An 18,814-nucleotide genomic window follows, 5' to 3' on the forward strand; every position below is an offset into this window, starting at 1 on the left:
AAAACAAAACAAATAAAAGATCCACATTTTACAGCAATAACTTAAAGCAATTTGCTTTCTCATTATGACTTTATCAGTCTCTCACATCATTATACAGGAATTGTTATCAGGGCGTATTTTTGATTCTTTTCTTTTTCAGCCAATCTGTTGTAGATTTGTTGCTATGCTTGGGTTTGTTGTCCTGTTGCATGATTCAGTTTGAGCCCAGCTTTAGCTGTCAGACAGATGCCTTCACAGAGGAGGTCATGGTTGACTTAATGACTGCAAGGTTGGGTCTGCAAAACAAGCCCGAATCCTTCCCCTCCACCACTGTGCTTGACAGTTGTTATGAGCTTCTTGTGCTGATGTGCTGTGTTTGCTTTTGACCGAGTGTGTTGCTGCATTTGGTCCAAACATTTCCGCTTTGGTCTTGTCTGTTCCAGAAGTCTTTTGCTTTGTCCAGATGCAACTTTGCATATCTACGCTGCCATGTTCCTTTTTTTGAGGCCCGAGGCGCGCTCCCAGCAACCCTTCCTAACAACCTGTATTTGTTCAGTCTTTATCTTATTGTACTGTCATGAACTTTGATATTTAACATGCTAACTGAAGCTCATAGAGTCTGAGACGTACTTCTTGTTGGTTTTTTTACCTTGGGTTGGATTTGCTGCGACATCCACTCCTTTGAAAATGGGCAACTCTCTTGAATATTTTCCACTCATGATAATCCCACTGCTGAACAATGGACTTAAAATAGTTTGTAAATGGCCTTATAACTCTACCTACATTGATGGGCAGCAATAACTGCTTCTCTAACATCACTGCACATGTTTGTCCTCCTCTGTACTATGTTAGCACACACCTGAATGCTCCACACCAGCAAAGCACCAAAACCTCTGCCTTTATAAAGGTGCTCCCATTTACTGATGATCACTTTATCATGTGCATTTGATTAGCAGAGCCTGGCTCTAACTTACCCTCTTAATTGTCACAGAAGATGTAAGGGTGTACTTTTCACACACTAGTCCTACATTCAACAGCTCAATAGGTCACTTAAATAATTTTAGAACCTGCTAAGGCCAGAATAGAATAGAATAGAATAGAATAGAATAGAATAGAATAGAATAGAATAGAATAGTCGTCATTTTATCTGTACAATGAAATTATGGGTGCTCCACACCAACTGTGCCAGAATAAAATATAAATAATGGACAGCAGGAACAAAAAGCAAACAAGAGAAATATATACGAACGTGATGGATATATGCCATGCATATTTGTGTGAGTGTATAGTGTTTGTTAACAGTCCGAATGGCCCAGATGAAGAAGCTGTTTGAGAGTCTGGAGGGGTGGAACCTGATTGACCTGAGGCGCTGACCAGAGGGCAGCAGGTCAAACAGGTGGTGGGCGGGGTGCAAGGGACACCTGTGATGGCCTGGCTTTCCTGAGACAGGAGGATCTGGCGATTGTCTCCAGGCATGGCAGAGGACCGGCAGGGATTTTTTGGGCAGTGTAATTACCCCCTGTGCAGCCTTCCTGTTCTCAGTTGTGGCCCCTGCGCACCAAACACCAGGCAGGAGGAGAGCATGCTCTCCACCAAAGGGGCGGGAGAAGGTCAGCAGCAGTTCTTCTTCCACAGGACACGGAGGAAGTGCAGCCGCTGCTGGGCCTTAGATGAATTATTTTGTGTACTAATACATAAAAACCGAGTGTACTTTCACACAACATGTAGAATCCTAGTCTACTGGTTATGCCAACATGCAGTCCAGCTTAAGACAGCTGTGGGGCTGTTGGAGCTCTGCCTTTACACGTGTAGTGAGTGAAACAGGCTAACGGCAGTTAACATTGTAATAAAAATTTCAAAGTGTTAAGCAGAGGAGGAATGCTAATGGAGGGGATTTACGCCATTTCAAAGCTTCCCACAGCACAATGAGCCCAAGAACTCAAACTGTCTTTAGAGTGAGACGATTAGCTCCAGTGGTTCAAAGGAGACAGGAGAGAAAACGCTTTATCTCAAGTGAAGAATAGATCATAATTACAACAGGTGATTTCAGCCACATTTTAATGATGTCAGAAAATAGGCAGGGCAGTGACCTGTGCACACAAGTATGATCTGAGCTCATGTATTTACTTTGCTTTACACATTATTATCACAGTGCTGACAGCCATGTGACTGGACATGCAAAGCAGATAAAGCAGGTGACAGTGAGCTATGATTCTTCCAGCAAAGCTTTAAGTAATACAGTTGGAAGGAAATTAGGAAACATGCAGCCCGACCACAAACTGTGATTCTCTGTTTAGTTTTCTTTCTCTTCTCTCGAGTTTCTCGTTGATTGTCTGTTGTGCCAACCCAGCATTGTATAAGACTATAAGAAACAAGACAAAAAAAAACATTACAAGTGTTATGAAATAAACCACAAAGACAGCTCAGACTTTCTGCCTGAGTACTATACTGCGCTAAATACAAATTAAACAAGCAAAGTTTCCTGACACACTTAGAGCCGTGTGAAGCGCTACGCACTACGGAAATAGTGAGTCTACAAGATAAGCCACGAATCAACTGAGCAAAATCTTTTACCGTCTAATACTCTCCCGTATATTTTTGCATCTGCCGAACATCAGGCAGGCCTCCTGTCAGCTTTGGTGCCGTGCACTAGCTCATGCTGCTAGAATGACCCGTACTGTTAAAGGAGTTCAGAGAATCAGCAGTCGCTCATAAGAAGACTGGAACATTCTGTGTGTTTTTGGAGAGAGGAAAAACAAATGCAGCCAGCAGACACATAATGGATTCATTACTGCGTGTCAGACCACCCGAAAAGCCACAGCGTATTTTTGGCCTCCACCTAAAAAGTACCTTTGTGATCTGCTACAGCCTCCCCCTTCAGTCTAGCTGCAGTAACGCAGTAACAGGAGACACAGAGAGACGTCCAGTGCAATTAGAAAGCATGGAATGGATCAGATTGCATCCGAGATGTGGAAATCATGAACAACTGGCTTAAAAAATAAAGGAGAAACTAAGATGATTTATAAAGGATAAACTCAAGAGATAAGGGGGGAAAGGAAGGGGGGGAAATCTTGTTTATCTACAGTTATTTAAATGTTTTGATTAATCATTTATTATCACTATCAAAGCAACTATAGCACCAAGACCAATATGGCAATGTGGCCAGTAGAGGATGCTGTGGATGTGGATAAGGACTGGAAGTTCCAAAGAAGGACTTAATAGACACAGAGGACAGGCCAGGAACAACTGAAATCACAGCTGTTTATAGATTATGAACACAAATGCACTGATTCAAGACGAGGCCCAGATTAAATTAGAAAAATCTTTGCTTACTTTTTTTCTTCTTTTTTCCACAGATAAAGAGTGAAATGAGCCAAAGGGATCAACACTCTCTTAATGTGCTTATTGTACTGTTACATGGGCAGCAGCTTGTCTCTGGGGCTTTACCCTCTGCAGGTCGTCTACTCGTATCTTATTGCTCTCTTGACATTTATACCTCATGGAGGCCAGGCTTGAGTTTCTGGGCCTGAATGTGACAGTACAAAAATTACCTTTAAGAAATGCAGCAGTATGTATTATTTGACATTATTAGTAGATCTGCATGTGCAGCCACCACACAGAGAATAAAAGCTCATTAAATGACTTTAATGTGACTTTAAAAAAAACATTAAAAATTAAACTGTTTTTCTTGTCTGTTTCCTGATAGTGCAGAAATGTTACAAATGTCTACACGGGGAACTTAACACACCTCTTTAGCCCCCTAAAAATAGCCATGTGCAGTCACCTTGAGGCCTAATAATCAGCTGATTGTGAAAACAACTGGTTTAATTCCCTGAAAGCTCACCCACTGCCTTCCTTCTTATCCCCCCGAGCATATGATACACTGGGTCAACCTTTATGAAAGGAAAGCCAATAATGCCATCCCACAATGGGACACACTATCCACTTGTTTACAATGCAAAAATGGATGTGAGACATTTTTATTCAGGTGACACTCTTTATTCATGATGGCTAAACATAAAAATGCGGTGTAAGTGCAGTCAGATCGTGTGTTACTGAGTCCTCTCTGAGATCTCATCCTTCGCCACTGTGGACAAAAAAAATCTGAGGAAAGACACAGAATGTAATTTTTAGCTCAACCAGCCTAAAGACAGACGAGCCCACGCCGTGACACATCCGTCATCCCACCGGTTCATCTGTAGTTCACAAAAATTGCTACTCCTACAAACACAACGATCACCTAATGGGTTTTTTTTTTACTCCTAAAGTACAGAACAAGATGCAATAGTTAGCACGGTTGCCTCACAGAAAGAAGGTCCTGGGTTCAAATCCCCCATATGGCCGGGGCCTTTCTGTCTGGAGGTTGTTCTTCCTGAGTCTGCGTTGGTTCTCCACCTTCACACAGGCCAAAGACATGCAGTTAGTGGGGTTGATTTAATTGGTGATTCTAAATCATAGGTTGACTGTAACGGTTGTCTCTCTGTGTTAGCCCTGCGACAGAGTGGCGACCTCTCTAGGGTGTAGTCTGCCTCCCAACATATGGCAGCTGAATAAGAGCCAACATAACAGAATGTATGTATGGAAAATGATAAAGAAGGAAAGTCATCAAATGCCAAATACTGATCATGGAGGGAGTGCTCCAGTGCAGCGACATGCCGTTCACATATTTCCATGTATTTTATGGTTACTACTGATAATACTCTTGAACTTTGATTAATTTGGTGAATTAGATTGAACTGTTCAGGGTATGAGCTTACTGGATTTCTTTGTATCCTAATTCTCATTGGTTTGTGCAACACAGCCAAACAAGTATCACCGTCTTTCTGTGGAGTTGTTACACCTCTGCTTTTGACTGTACTCTCAGGAAAATCCTGCCTAATCCTGAGACTTTTGTTAAAGGGTTAAGAAATTCACAATCCCTGTCTTGGGTAGAGCTTTGCTGTTTCATATTTTTGTACCATTTGTGCAGCCAACAGCAAGCATATTAAGTTTATTTGTCTATTGTGTAATGCAATCAGCTATTCGTAGTTAAATTGTGTACTGTTTTATTTGTTTGAGTTTATCATTATTCTTAACTGTTTCTCTTTCACTTGAGTGATTTCAAGAACAGAGCAGCTTTGGAGAACCACCGTCAAAGGCCTCTATCGCCCTCGTGTGGTTGAAAGGTGAAGATTGTGGGCTCTGAGTGGATATTGTGTACAGCACTATACTAAGTCGAATATTGTACATTTCATAAAAGCAAATGTTTAAAAAACTTAAACTACCTCATTAAAGGACACCAAAATCCATTTTATCAGACATCAAAAAGCTGCGTTTACATTTCCAACAAATGGATCACTGTATAGTCAAAGAGAGCTGTGCACAGATCTCTCCTGGCAACAAGTAAATTAATAACCAAAGGAGCTCAAAATAAAGACAACACTATCACATGAAAGTGAGGGATCATTAAACTACGTTAAAAAGCAACTTCTTGTCAGGTAATCACATTTTCTGGCTTAGTTTCTGTCTTCTAAAGGTTGCAATTTCATGGTGCTTATTCTGTACATACCTAAGTTTAATATCTGTATGAAAGCCTGTATGGGGTTTGTCTCTTATCCCTTCATGTGCAAATATTAAACAGTGAAATTTAACACCATTCGGCATGTACTGATTTTATTTTACCGAAGTGCTGCAATCTTCTCCAGTAAAAGAAAATGCACTATTTTCATTCTTCCGACTGTCCATCACGGCACAACACAACATCACGACTGCAGCCTCCTCTCGCTCCTCAAGTCATCCATCACTGCCACCCAGGTGAGTGAGAATAGAGTCAAGCGTCGAGCCGTGACAGCTTGAACCCCGAGGTGCTTGAATCATCTGCCACTCAGCTTGCAGAGGCTCTCTAACACCTCTGCAATGTGTTCCTGCAGCTGCACCGGGTGCTTGGAACCTGTCTGATTCCAGAGCCAAATAAAGGGTCCAGACCTGCAGGACTAACACGCTGTCATTCATGAGTCAGCTCCGATGAGACTTTCTCTGTGCTTCCAGTCTCCATGTTCATTAGAGCTCCACACCTGCAGCTCTCATATTCCCTGCAGATGTGTTCACTGCTTACTTGTAACTCCTGTGAAAACACTTCACAGAGCCATAACTCAGGTGGTATTTACTATTTAAGTGCAAGTAACAACACAAAGAAACATGAATAGTATCCATTTCTGTTGAGATGGGTTTTTTTTACAGCTTTAAGGTGGAAATAACAGCCTTAAAGGTTAATCGTGATCTAACCAAAATGTCATCTTGCCTTTTGAGTGAGTTCAAGTTATTGAATATATTATATTACATGCTTTTTATATTATTATATACTTTTCCAGCAGCTCGTAGGATGTTTGAGAAGTTTCTTTTAGATGATTTGCATTATGAAGTAAAGAAAAGGGGCAACACAATAACCATTTGGAGGAACTTATAAACCCCTACAGTTGACTTACACACTGATGAGGTATAACATTATGACCACCTGACTAATATAGGTCCCTCTTTAGATGCCACAACAACCCTGACCCACTAAACCTGAAGGTGTGCTGTTGTATCTGGCACCAAGATTTTACCAGCAAATCCTTTAAGCTGGGAGGTGGGGCCTTCATGGATCAGACTTGTTTGTCCATCGCATCCAAACGATGGTCGATTGGATTAAGGTCTGGAGAATTTGGAGGCCAAGTCAACACCTCAGAGTCATTGTTGTGCTCCACAAACCTTTCCTAGACCATTTTTGCTCTGTGGCAGTGCGCTGTTCCTGCTGAAAGAAGCCACAGCCATCAGGGAATACAGTTTCCATGAAACCATGTTAATGGTCTGCAACAATGCTTAGGTAGGTGGTACGTGTCAGAGTAACATCAACAAGGATGGCAGGACCCAACAAACTGATGCACGGTGTATTCTGACACTTGCATTAACTGTTTTGGTAATTTGAGGTAGCTCATCTGTTGGATCGGACCACACGGGTCAGTCGCCACAACCTTACAGTCATGAAGGCCGCCCATGTGCCTGCTGGTTAACCACTCTCCCTTCCTTGGGCTACTTTTGACAGATGGTGACTACTGCAGAGTGCCAACATCCCACAAGACCTGCAGTTTTGGTGACGCTCTTAATCAAGTAACATGACCATGACCTTTCTGTTACTCTTCTCGCTAAGCCAACTTTCTTCTGATTGGCTGCCCCTCACAAACTGTCTGTATTGGTGCATTCACAGAAGCCTGAAGTCTGGGATTACACAAATACGTCCAGATACACTAAACTTATTATCTGAAAATGTGGCTGTGTAACTATCAGACAGAAAATAGGAGAAAGAAAAACTAATACAGTAATAGTATAGCTTAGATACTACAAGTAGCATCTACTTATAGTAGATTTATGGGTTAAAAAAAATGACCTCCAAAGATAAAAAATGAAAAGGATACAATTTTTTTAAAGGTATGGATTTTGATCAGCACCAGAGACTGCAGTGCCAGCCTGTCTAAATCAATTATAGATTTGTAATATTAACAAAAGGTGCTTGTCATGAAATATAAATATAGACGCATTTGTGTGAGAGTCTCTAAATCGCTGTCAGGAGTTAACGTTTAAGTTAAGTGTACAAGAATTAATCTATGGACAAAATAAAGAATTAATCCTCACAACAGACTTGATATAAAGAGACGTTTTGAAAAAAGTTTTTTTTAAAGACTACAAATCCCTGCAAGCTTCCGGTCGCAAGCTCGTTCACAGAAGCATTTGATTGGACAAACTCAGTAAAGCGCCTTATGATTGGTTGACGGTGGCCATGTTTGTATTTCCAGCTGGTAGATGCGGGCTAGCTAGCCGGTTAGCTACCGCTGCATTTGGCTCTTTCTTCGGGGTGAAACATTAAAGAAAGGCCGTGCCACCCCGTTAACACCGGCTTATCTGACAGTCGCAATGCCGGTCCACTCGCGGGAGAAGAAAGAAAGCAACCACGAAGAAATGGAGGTGGACTTTCCCGAGCAAGACGGCAGCACAACAGACGAGGAGGATACCGTGAGCTCGTCCGTGTCTGAAGATGGAGACAGCTCGGGTGGGAAAAATAGGCCTTGAACATCAACCGACAGTTAAACTCGTGTTACCTACTCGAGTGTAATTTATATGTTTAACAGTGCGCGTGATTTCTCTTAAAAATGGGCTGACAGGTTGAGCTTGGGTGTGAAGTGCAGTGTGGGGTTGTCATGTGGATGAGGATAAAAAGCAGTTGTGGTGTGGACGGGTTGTCAAAGCTGTCATGTCTGTATGTGAACAGAGATGGACGATGAAGACTGTGAGAGGAGGAGGATGGAGTGCCTGGATGAGATGACCACACTGGAGAAGCAGTTCACTGACCTGAAGGAACAGTAAGCTCTCTGACATGTTTCACACTGAAAGCACCTCTGACATCTGGGACTCACACTCTGAGGTGTTTGTCAGATTCACTGGGATATTCCCAGTGACATGGACCGTGGATCTTGGTCCATTTTAGCCAGTATTACTGGTCAATATCATGGATTTGTCTTGTTGCCTTCAGGCAGTTTGTATAAAATACTGGTTCTGAAATGGTGTTCCAGTATGCTGTGAGGCTGTGAGTCCAGAGGCCTATACTACAAAATAAGTTCAACATACCCACGCAGCCATCTACCAGTTTGCCCCAACATAGAGGTGTGTGGAGCGAGATCTGGAACCTATCCCAGCTGTTACGGGGAGGGGGAGACATGAGCGTAGTGATGCTCAAACACAGCTATAAACACTGCAGACTCGCTCACTATCTGCACACTGAAGTCCACACACGATAGTTTACAGGAATGATTGACATAACCTGCTCTGGAGGAGGTTGTAGATTACCATGGCAATGTACCCCGCCATGACTTGACTGGGACTTCTGTGAATGATCTTGCTGAACCTACGATGTAACCTATACAAGTGGCCGATGTCATTGAAACATTTATGCTTGTGCTAGTGCATTACATGCTATTTACCATGTGCTTTCTCCCCTCCGTCGTCCCCCGCTCTTTGTTGTGGTCGGTTTTTCCAGGGTTAACATATTTGTCCCTCTAGTTTTCCCACTGCTTTGGACATTGTCCCACAGCCCTTCTGATAGTATCAGCAATCAGTGCTGAAGGCCAGTCGCAATAGTTGTGGGCTGCCTCAACTGGTCATGTAGCTCCATTTCTAGAGAGGTGCACACCAGGTTATGCCATAGATTTCCTGCTGAAGCATAATTCCCCAGTAAGAAGTGAGTCATAACACACCCTCGTAACACTGAAAACCCAAAGGGTGAACCTGGATTTGCATCAATAAGCCCCAAATCTTGCTTCACAGTACAGACCTCCATTGTGCCTTTGGATTCTGTGTCATTCCTGGGTTATTACTGTCCAGTCCAGGTACTTACTTATGTCATATTTGGAGAGATTTCTACCTGTCATTCACCGGGCCGGGCCATGCCAGTCACATTTATACATCAGTTCTAAAATGGGTCTGACAACAGACATTACAGCACGGTTTTAAAATGCAACTATCTGCCGTTCAGGTTGTATAAGGAGCGTTTGAGCCAGGTGGACATCAAGCTCCAGGAGGTCATGGCCGGTTGTGCCCAAGAGTATCTGGAACCTTTAGCCAACCTGCAGGAGAACATGCAGATCAGGACCAAAGTGGCCGGTGAGTCTATAGTTGTCATGGAGACGTATAGGTCTGACTGTGACCTTGACATACAAAGTTTACATTGTAGTTTGTGAACCTAGTTGGATTAACAGTATTTCTGCAAATATTACTTACAAAATAAGGTCTGACCTCCATCTAAGTCACAAGTCCAAGCAAAGATGGTCTGACTGAACAATACTGAATCATGCAGGCTGGAGAAATTAGGTGCATCCCTGAAGTGAACTTGTTTAACAGCAGTAATCTCCATCAGAGCGTTTCTGTAGCTTCTTTTCAGATTTCCACAGATTTCATCTGTGCTTCAAGCACGTGTGTATCGATCTTGATTTATGTGTAGAGATCCTGATCATTTAAAGGGTTCACTATATTTTCTTGGCATTTTAAATGGGAATATAAACTTTGAAATACTATCACCTCCTTTATGTACGACTCTCAGCTGTAGAAAAGGATCTTGTCCTTCCTGCAGATTAGATTTGTATGATTTTTTCCAGGGATCTACAGGGAGCTGTGCTTGGAGTCAGTAAAGAACAAATACGAGTGTGAGATCCAAGCAGCGTGCCAGCACTGGGAGGTGAGAGGCCAAGTTAAAATACATCTTGTTCAAAAACAGAGAATTCTTTATCTTTTTCTTTCTTTTGAAGTTGCAAATACGTCTGTAATTTTAGATTTTTGAGATGTTTTGCTTAATTGTGGAGTAAATTCAACTCAATCCTACTAGTTTAAGCTATTTGACTATTTTTGCTCAGTATTGTTGTGTGTGTGTGTGTGTGTGTGTGTGTGTGTGTGTGTGTGTGTGTGTGTGTGTGTGTGTGTGTGTGTGTGTGTGTGTGTGTTTTCTGCCTTCTAGAGTGAGAAGTTGCTGCTGTTTGATACTGTGCAGAGTGAGTTGGAGGAAAAGATCAGAAGACTGGAGGAAGACAGGCACAGTATCGACATTACCTCAGGTAGCAACAAGAACATCTTTTTTTATTATTCTTTATTTTTATCAGGTATTTATCCAGAGTTTAGTCAGGAATTGCCAAACATTTGTCAGAAGTTGGGTCTATGGTGACCAGAGATGGGCAGTAACCCGTTACTTGTAATCCGATTACTTTTTTCAAGTAACAAGTAAAGTAAGGGATTACTATTGCAAAAACGGTAATTAGATTACCGTTACTTTCCCGTAGGAACGCTGCGTTACTGCGTTACTAAAACCGTGATTTTTTTTGCGAGAATGTCTCATGACAGTGACGTAAGCGAGTGCGACGTTCGTGACAACAGCTGTGTGCAGATCAACAATGGATCATATATCGAGTGCAGAGAGAGTATGAGCGTGCAGCGTTTAAAGCGTGGAAGTACTGACCTTACTTTGAGTTTGATTCCATAAAAAGTGACAAAAACATTAGTGTCCGTTGTGCGTGGGAAGAAAACTTCTTTTTACAGCGAAAAAAACCCCTAAACTTCCAAACAAGCACCGAGTAGCTACGACGTAATGGGAAACTCACAGAGAAACTCGCGGATTCTTCCACTGACCGCTGTGCCACACCTGCACCAGGGTAAACCTCCGCCTACCCCACTCCTGCTTTACAGGTGAAAACAGAGCAACAGGACCGCTAGTCTCTGATTTTATTTATTTTCTGCTGTTTTACTTGCATCTATTTGAAAGACTGAGTGTAAACACAAAAATATTTTATTTTATGTGCTGGAATGTGCAGAAAATAGGTTTAAATGTTAAACTAATTTCTTCCAGTCAGAGAATGTTGCAGGTAATTTAATGTTTGCTTGATGCATAAAGTTAAAAGATTAAAACTAATAAAACAATGCAGAAAAAGTAGAATTGGGCTGAAAGATCTATCGCTTTATCACCTATTCAGGTTGTAAATCGTGTTTTTAAAAAGTAACTAAGTAATTAATTACTTTTGAAAATAAGTAATCAGTAAAGTAACAGGATTACTTTTTTGGGGAAGTAATCAGTAATTAGTTACTGATTACTTTTTTCAAGTAACTTGACCAACACTGATGGTGACTCACATTTAGGTTGCCTAGCTGTACTATACTGTAAATAAAAGATGGACGGGTACAGCTTTAAATCTGCAATCCTTGTGATGACCTGCAGGGACCCACAGCTGCTCATCTGATTTATAATCCAAGTAATGACATCAGATGAGTTTATTGTCAGTTAAATCTACACTGTTTCAAAACAGACAACCCCAAAACAGGACTGTTGTTTCACTAGTTTTGCATTCGACCAGGGTCAGTGTCACTGCTCGTAGGTGATCCTACACAGGTGGTCTGAGGTGGACATTGTCTGGTGGAGCCTTCCTGTTCTTATGAGTATAGATATCCAGCATGATTTTGATCCTTGTTGAAATCTGATGTGTTGTTTTGAGCAGTGTAGAAGGAAGTGGTCAAACGCACAGCTGTTTTCCGCTCTCTCTCCGTTCTGCAGAGTTGTGGAATGATGGATTGCACTCACGGAAGAACAAGAAAAAGGACCCGTTCTGCCCGGTCAAGAAGAAGAAGCCCGTTGTTGTTTCTGATATCCTTCGCTGCTGTTCTGTCCTTGTCTCATTCATCTCCACACACAGACGTGCTGTTTTGTTTGTTTTTCCTGTTTTTTTCCTCAACTTCTATCACGGCCTTATATTGTTTACATGCTGCAAGACCTGGATATCCTTGAAGACTGGACTGCAATAAGAAAGGTATTCTTCTGAAAGCAGAGTTTGTCACCTGCTGAATGTGTCCACGCTGTGATTTAACCTTTCAAGTTGTGTCTGTGTCCTCCCCTCCCTCACAGGCAATGGCATCACTGGGGCCCCACAGGGTGAAGGTGGATGGTAAGAGTTTCTCCTCGTCCTTGGTTACAGTCGATACCTGGCTGAGTGTGGCGATCGACCCGCACTTACACACGAGGGGTTTTGACTCAGTACTTTGTGCTCAGAGGAGACTCCCTCCTTTTTTAGAAGACTTTTTATTTCTTTTAACCTTACTCTGTCCCCGTCGCTTGTCTTGAAACCTCTCCATCTCTTCCTCTCTTTCCTGCTGCTTCTCCAGTGCCTGCAGTAAAGCCTGACAGACATCACCACGTGGCACGCTCCGAGGACGGTCGACTTTTCTATGACAACCAGTGGTACTCCAGGGGACAGGCCATCTGTATCAACAGGAAGGACGAGTACCCAACTAGGTGTGTGGGAAGGGGGTTTATTGGAAACAGCTTCTAGTATGAATTCTGAATGTGTGTGCGTCTGCTCGTGACACACTGTGCAAGGCTACGTGACTGAATGGCTCTCTAGTCACATGCTGGGGAGACAATGTGCCTACGAGGCTGAATGTTTGTGGCTGCACATTCTGCATCGTGCCCTGTGTGCCGTCTGGAAAGGATGCGCTGTCAGTTGAAGGCACGCAATGATGCCACATCACCTCCCCCTCGCTTTTACCGCCACCACTGAGTGGCGAAACAAGCAGGTGGCTGTTATGAGCAGTTAGAGCTGTGATATGGCAGCCATGCACACCAGACAATATACCCCAGGGCAGCTGTGGCTACAACTGTAGCTGCCTCCACCAGTGTGTGAATGTGAGAGTGAATGAATAGTGGCATTGTAAAGCGCTTTGGGTGCCTTGAAAAGCGCTGTATAAATCCAATCCATTATTATTATTATTATTATTACAGGTAATGTACTTAAACTTATACAAATACACAGGGGCCAAGTTAAGTATTAAGAACTGTAACAACAAATGCAGCTGTTTTCTGCAGATGTGTTCCAGCACTGTGCTCTTGAACTACCATCTTCAGCAGGCCGAGGACGACAGTGTAGTTGGAGTAGCTCTGACCATGTGATGAGATCCTTCCTGTGGAAGCAGCTCAGTAATGAACCTGAACATCACTTCCCTGTCTGTAGTAGAAACTCATTTGTTTTATGCAGGTGTGAACAAATTCTTCCTGTGTCTGCCTTTCACAGAAAAGGTGCTCAACATATCTGCTGTACTGCAGTCGTAGAGGAAGCTCTTCTAATAAAGGACCGAATGAAACGTTTTACAGAAGGATGATGAAGCAATTTACAATCAGTTAAACATCTGGTCCTTTTTTAAACCCTTTACTAGGGTTAGAAATGACTAATCTACAGTATATTCCATTTCCAGATCTCATGTAACAGTAGTACAGTAAAAGGATACTGCAACAGTGACAGAAGTACAAGCAGTTTCATCCATGTGTAGAATGAATCGTGTTTCCAGTAATGCTGCAACAAGGAGCCAGTCAGAGCAGCAAATGAGCTGCTGAAATAAAAGCCAGGAGAAGTGCTCACATGACCAACACTGCTAAAAACAGACACCTGATATACTTGGACAGCTATTCATTAACTGGTCAAAACATCACAAGGATAAAATGTTCATGTCGTTATTTAGGTTTTAGTCCTCCTGTGCAGCTCTGGACTCGCAATGATCCAGTTATTTTTGTTCTCCTGCATCAGGGATGACATGTAGACACCTGAGGCTGGGTGTATGAAACGCTCGTATGTTTGCAGCTCAGATCTGTGAAATCCAAAGTGTGGACACACGGTCTCAGATTTATAAATCTGTGTATACTCTTTGTTATTTTAGATTTAGAACTCATTATTAAACTTATTAAACCACAAATTAGGCCACTACTTATTAAATTGTTCTGCCAGTTTTATGGTCAGTTTTCTTCATTCTTCACTATTATTTGCTAATGATTGGAACACAGAAGTAACCCAATGATAACAAAATAAAAATTCTTATTATTAAGTAACTGTTCATGAAATAATTCTAATTTAAAAAGGAGGTTAAAATTGTATCTGCATATTATTCCATTAAGAAGTAATATGTGTTTTTATAACTGTCTTTAGGAAACTATGGCCATTCAGTAGAATATATGAAATGGTTTGTTGCTGTTTCAATGCCTTAAGCTCATCTTCTCGCTCCTGCTCATCCTAGTTTCAACCCGTCTGTCCACTTGATTGTACAATGTCTGTATTAGAGCAGTGTTTTTTGGTATGTTTTTTCTCTGCTTATAGAAAGTGTGGAAGCTAACGGCTCAGGGAGAGTAAGTGAGGTCACTTCTGCACTATAGACTGTATATAAAAGATGGAGCGCTACCACGATGCCTCCAACAGTTTAGATACTTTCACTGTGCAGCAGGGTTTAGGTGTGCGAAGACGTCTGGAGCAGTTTCCTTTGGACAGATGAGACCAAAGTGGAGATGTTTGACCGTAATGCACAGGTCCAACATATCAGCACAAATGCCTCATACCAAAAGCACAGTGGTGGAGGTGTGATGGAAAGAATCAGTTTGCCCAGTCACAAGTCCAGAGATTATATCAAAGTGATTGATATGCTGTGGCGGGATATTTAGGACAGCTGTGCATAGACGAATGGCCACAAGGCTCTGTTGTAAAGACGAGGGCCAAAAACCCTGAACGACAATGTGAAACACTGATAAACTAATCAAGAACATGTTTAGGACACATCTATTAAATCTTTATTGTTTTCTAACCAGAACCCTGCTGAGCATTACAGAGCAGGTTTGACTTTGGCTTCCTGCTTAGAAGCTGCGTCCTCCTGTGTGTGTCTTTGCACACAGTCATCACACACACGTCTTTGGCATCTGAGAGGACTGGGGGTCGATTGTTCACTGACGTTGTTGTTGTTGTTGTTTTTTGTGTGTCATGCAGTGCCATCATCACCACCATCAACAATGATGAGGTGTGGTTCAAACGACTGGATGGTACCAAGTCAAAGCTGTACATCTCCCAGCTGCAGAAAGGCAAATACACAATCAAACACTCGTAAATGAAAAACACGGCCACATACAAAAACCATCATCTCTGCTGCGTTTGTCTTTCTCAGTGTCCTTTTCCATGTGGTATTTTTGTACATTTTACTACTACTACAACACACACATACACATCTCATTTCACTCCCTCTGTGCACAAGTTGCAAATACATAAACTGACCCTTCTGCTATAAGGAGACGATCTTCTCTGTAAATATGTATATGTATCTTATCGACAAGGTCACAAAGTGTCATTTTCTCTGGAACGGAGATCAATGCAAAGTGCTGCTAAACAGAAAGGTGAAGAACCAGAGCATTAGCAAACTGTGAACCACAGAGCTCAGTCGCGTGCCTTTCTGAGACTAGACAATGCCTCGGCTGATGGAGGGGTTTTGGAGGGGGGGGGGGACAGAAAGTCCTGAACAATATCAACGCAGCGAAGCCATACTCTGTACTGGGTTAGCACCAGGAGCGGGAGAAATGAAGCGGGTCAGCGAATGTGTGAGTGAGAAACACTAACGCCATCAGCAGTGTGTTTGATTTGCCTCTCCAGACGCACCAGTTACACTTGAATTTCATGCTCGTACAGAGCCTGATAGATCTGTATTGGGATCCCCAGGGACCCCAGACCAACTTTAATTTAGTTTAAAAAGTGTAACAGAATCAATATTATGTGAGTAGTTATATTATGAACACCATGAGATTAAAGCACCCCAGAGGATTTATTGAAGGGGAGACACTGTACTAAACAAACTCTTGGTCTTTTAGGATTATCTTTTTTTTCCAGCACTACATTTTATTTAACTCCAAAGTAGGGCTGCCACAAACGATTATTTTGATCGTCGACTAGTCACCGATTATTTTTGCGATTAGTTGACTAATCAGATCATCATCCATTGGACGTAAAACGTACAGCTTATTGCATCTGCTCTTATATAACTATCATTAGCTTACAGCTTTAAGTGTTTAAGGTATGTGCTAACTAAAAATAAAGACAAGATGATAGTTTATTAAATTTTAATAAAATTTGCAGATTGTTTCGGTGAAGTTTAATAAACTCGCTATCTAAAATATAACGGGACACCGGAGTAAATTCTCGAGCATCTCACACTTCTGATAATCAGCTGTCTGCTTGACGTTTATTCAGCTGTGTAAAAACTATAACTTTAATCTCAGCCAAACCGATTTACTCAGGAACAAATAAAATACTAAAAAAAAAAAGGCAAACAATAACATTTTTAAGTTATCTAAGTGACTTATATAGGTTTAACCTGAGTAGCGAAAGACGGCGGTGGGTTTGGAAACGATTTGCCGGGAGTCCGGTGTTCTCACGGCTCTAGTGAGCCTTGCCCCCGGCTCGCTATCGAGCTAGTGGGTAACAGACGTCTCCGAAAACGTCGGAGCGCTTTTGAAAATATGTGGTGTCTTGATAAAATGAGCAGATATTTGAGGTTTACACAGCTACATTCTCGCCTGAAAATGTGTTAAACGTGTATTTTGTGACCCAGAAAGAATAATAAGAGTAATATTAAAACTAACTAGCTGCCGCCATTGTTGGAAACTGAGCTGGGCCGCGCTATGAATTCTGGGACACAGCTACTTCTTCTTCGGGGTTTAACGGCAGCTGGCATCCTTGTACATGCAGTGCTGCCATCTTCTGTTTCAGTCCGTTATTACACTCTTAAATCCTACTACTTATTCCTGCGTCTTTTGTGATCTTACAAAGCTTCAAATGACGTGTCGACTATTAAATCAGTCGTCGACAATTTTGATAGTCGACGTAATCGTGGCAGCCCTATTCCAAACCGATCAGCAAGGCAAACACGACAGTTTAAATTTACGACAAAGAGAGCTGCCCTGTACATACAGACGTCTGTGTGGTTTGTGATTCTTCTGTCTGCCTCCTGTCATGTTGCCATTTCTCTGACAGTGCCTCAAACTTCCAGACTTTAGGTTTAAAAAAGAAAAGAAAGAAACCTCCACCTCCCAGGTTCGAGCTGCTTTTTTATGTGCTGGTGGAGTCACAAAAGACTCAAATCTGTAAATCGTTCCATTTCATGCAGTTTTTATGTCGTGTTCCCCGTCCTCCCTTCTTGTCCTTCATGTCACCCCTCTGTCCTTATTCCACTGTGTCTTCTTCTTTGCTGTAAGTTAAAAAACAAAAAACAGTTTGGGAGCATTGATGTATTTGATGTGATTTTGGTTTTCTTTTTTATGCGTGTGTACGATCCATCCAATCGTCCCTTCGTACGTGTAAATTAGGTTCGATTAACTGAAGGAGATCCTGCTTTGCATTGCGTTTACCGTGCTCTTTGTTTTTTATCTTTGCAAACATGTTTTTAAATGATGACTTGCCAACAGTATTGTAAAGAGAGATGCTTGCAACATTCATAAAAGATGGAAAAAAATATGCGTAGTCCTGGCGCATCAGCGTTTTTCATTTTCATGTTTTTCATTTGTTTTTTTTTAACCTTTTTATGCATCACGGTTCTTTTTTTCACATCACAGCTAAAAAGAAAAATAAATAAAAATGTGATATTGTGCCAATGCATGTAAAACTGATTAAAGACTTTGTGTCATTTGATTTGAAGAGTCTAATCTGCACATACACATCACCGTGGCCTGACCTTCATATGCTAGTGTTAGCTTCACTGTTCTTTCTATACTTTTAAAGAAGAAGGAAAAGGAAAGCGTCTGTGCTTTGAAGTGATTACAGTATCACTGTGCACTGCTCAGCTTGAGTCAAGCTAACTTCTTTTGATTTTACAGCTTTAGATGAAAAAAGAAAAATTTGAGCTTTGCATAGAACTGTTATATCCTATTAGATTTGGCCTAGCATGCACAAAAAGCCCAGATACAATCTTACATAATACTCCACTGAACAAAGAGAGAAAGTCCCTGACGGTGCTCAACCCAAAGTGACCTCTGAGGTGCAGCAAGCCAGGCTATGCTCCTCTGTGATGGAGGGAAAAAAGTAAAACGTAATTTGAAGGTATTTGCTGATCTAGTGTTGTTGGATAATGGCTCTTTGCTCTGCTGTGCTGTTCAAACTCTCAGTCATGTGTTTCTGCCAGAGGGCCAATCACTAGATTAACACCACATTCTGGTATTGATTGAGAATTGGTGCTGATGTACCACTTACCACATACAAGAAACCACTGCAGCCTCTGATTGATCTATCGGGAGTATTGATCAGATGCAGCAGTGCAGCCTGGAATTCAAAAGTACCATTGTAAATCAATATTTTCCATATTTTCTATGGCATATATGCACCAATCGGGTATAACATTATGACCACTGGCACATCTGAATAAGACTGGGATATATTTGGAAGCAAGTGAACATTTTATTTCAAAGTTGATGTGCTTAGAAGCAGGAAAAATGGACAAGCAT

The 18,814-nt window shown here is 41.8% G+C and overlaps 1 protein-coding gene across 1 annotated transcript; it reads left to right on the top strand.

Moving 5' to 3' along the window:
* The first annotated feature begins 7,768 nt into the window (after positions 1-7,768).
* LOC146371391 (breast cancer metastasis-suppressor 1-like protein-A) lies at positions 7,769-18,005 on the top strand. Its single transcript, XM_084953309.1, has 10 exons — positions 7,769-8,044; positions 8,264-8,354; positions 9,524-9,651; positions 10,143-10,222; positions 10,499-10,595; positions 12,080-12,169; positions 12,268-12,332; positions 12,428-12,467; positions 12,685-12,814; positions 15,321-18,005. The coding sequence occupies exons 1-10, from the start codon at positions 7,909-7,911 to the stop codon at positions 15,436-15,438; spliced, it is 975 nt and encodes a 324-aa protein (XP_084809435.1). The 5' UTR covers positions 7,769-7,908; the 3' UTR covers positions 15,439-18,005.
* Positions 18,006-18,814: the final 809 nt, after the last annotated feature.

The sequence above is a fragment of the Perissodus microlepis genome, chromosome 15 (genome assembly GCF_051167445.1).
Source record: "Perissodus microlepis isolate ML-2025 ecotype Zambia chromosome 15, ASM5116744v1, whole genome shotgun sequence".
In the NCBI taxonomy this organism is placed as follows: domain Eukaryota; kingdom Metazoa; phylum Chordata; class Actinopteri; order Cichliformes; family Cichlidae; genus Perissodus; species Perissodus microlepis.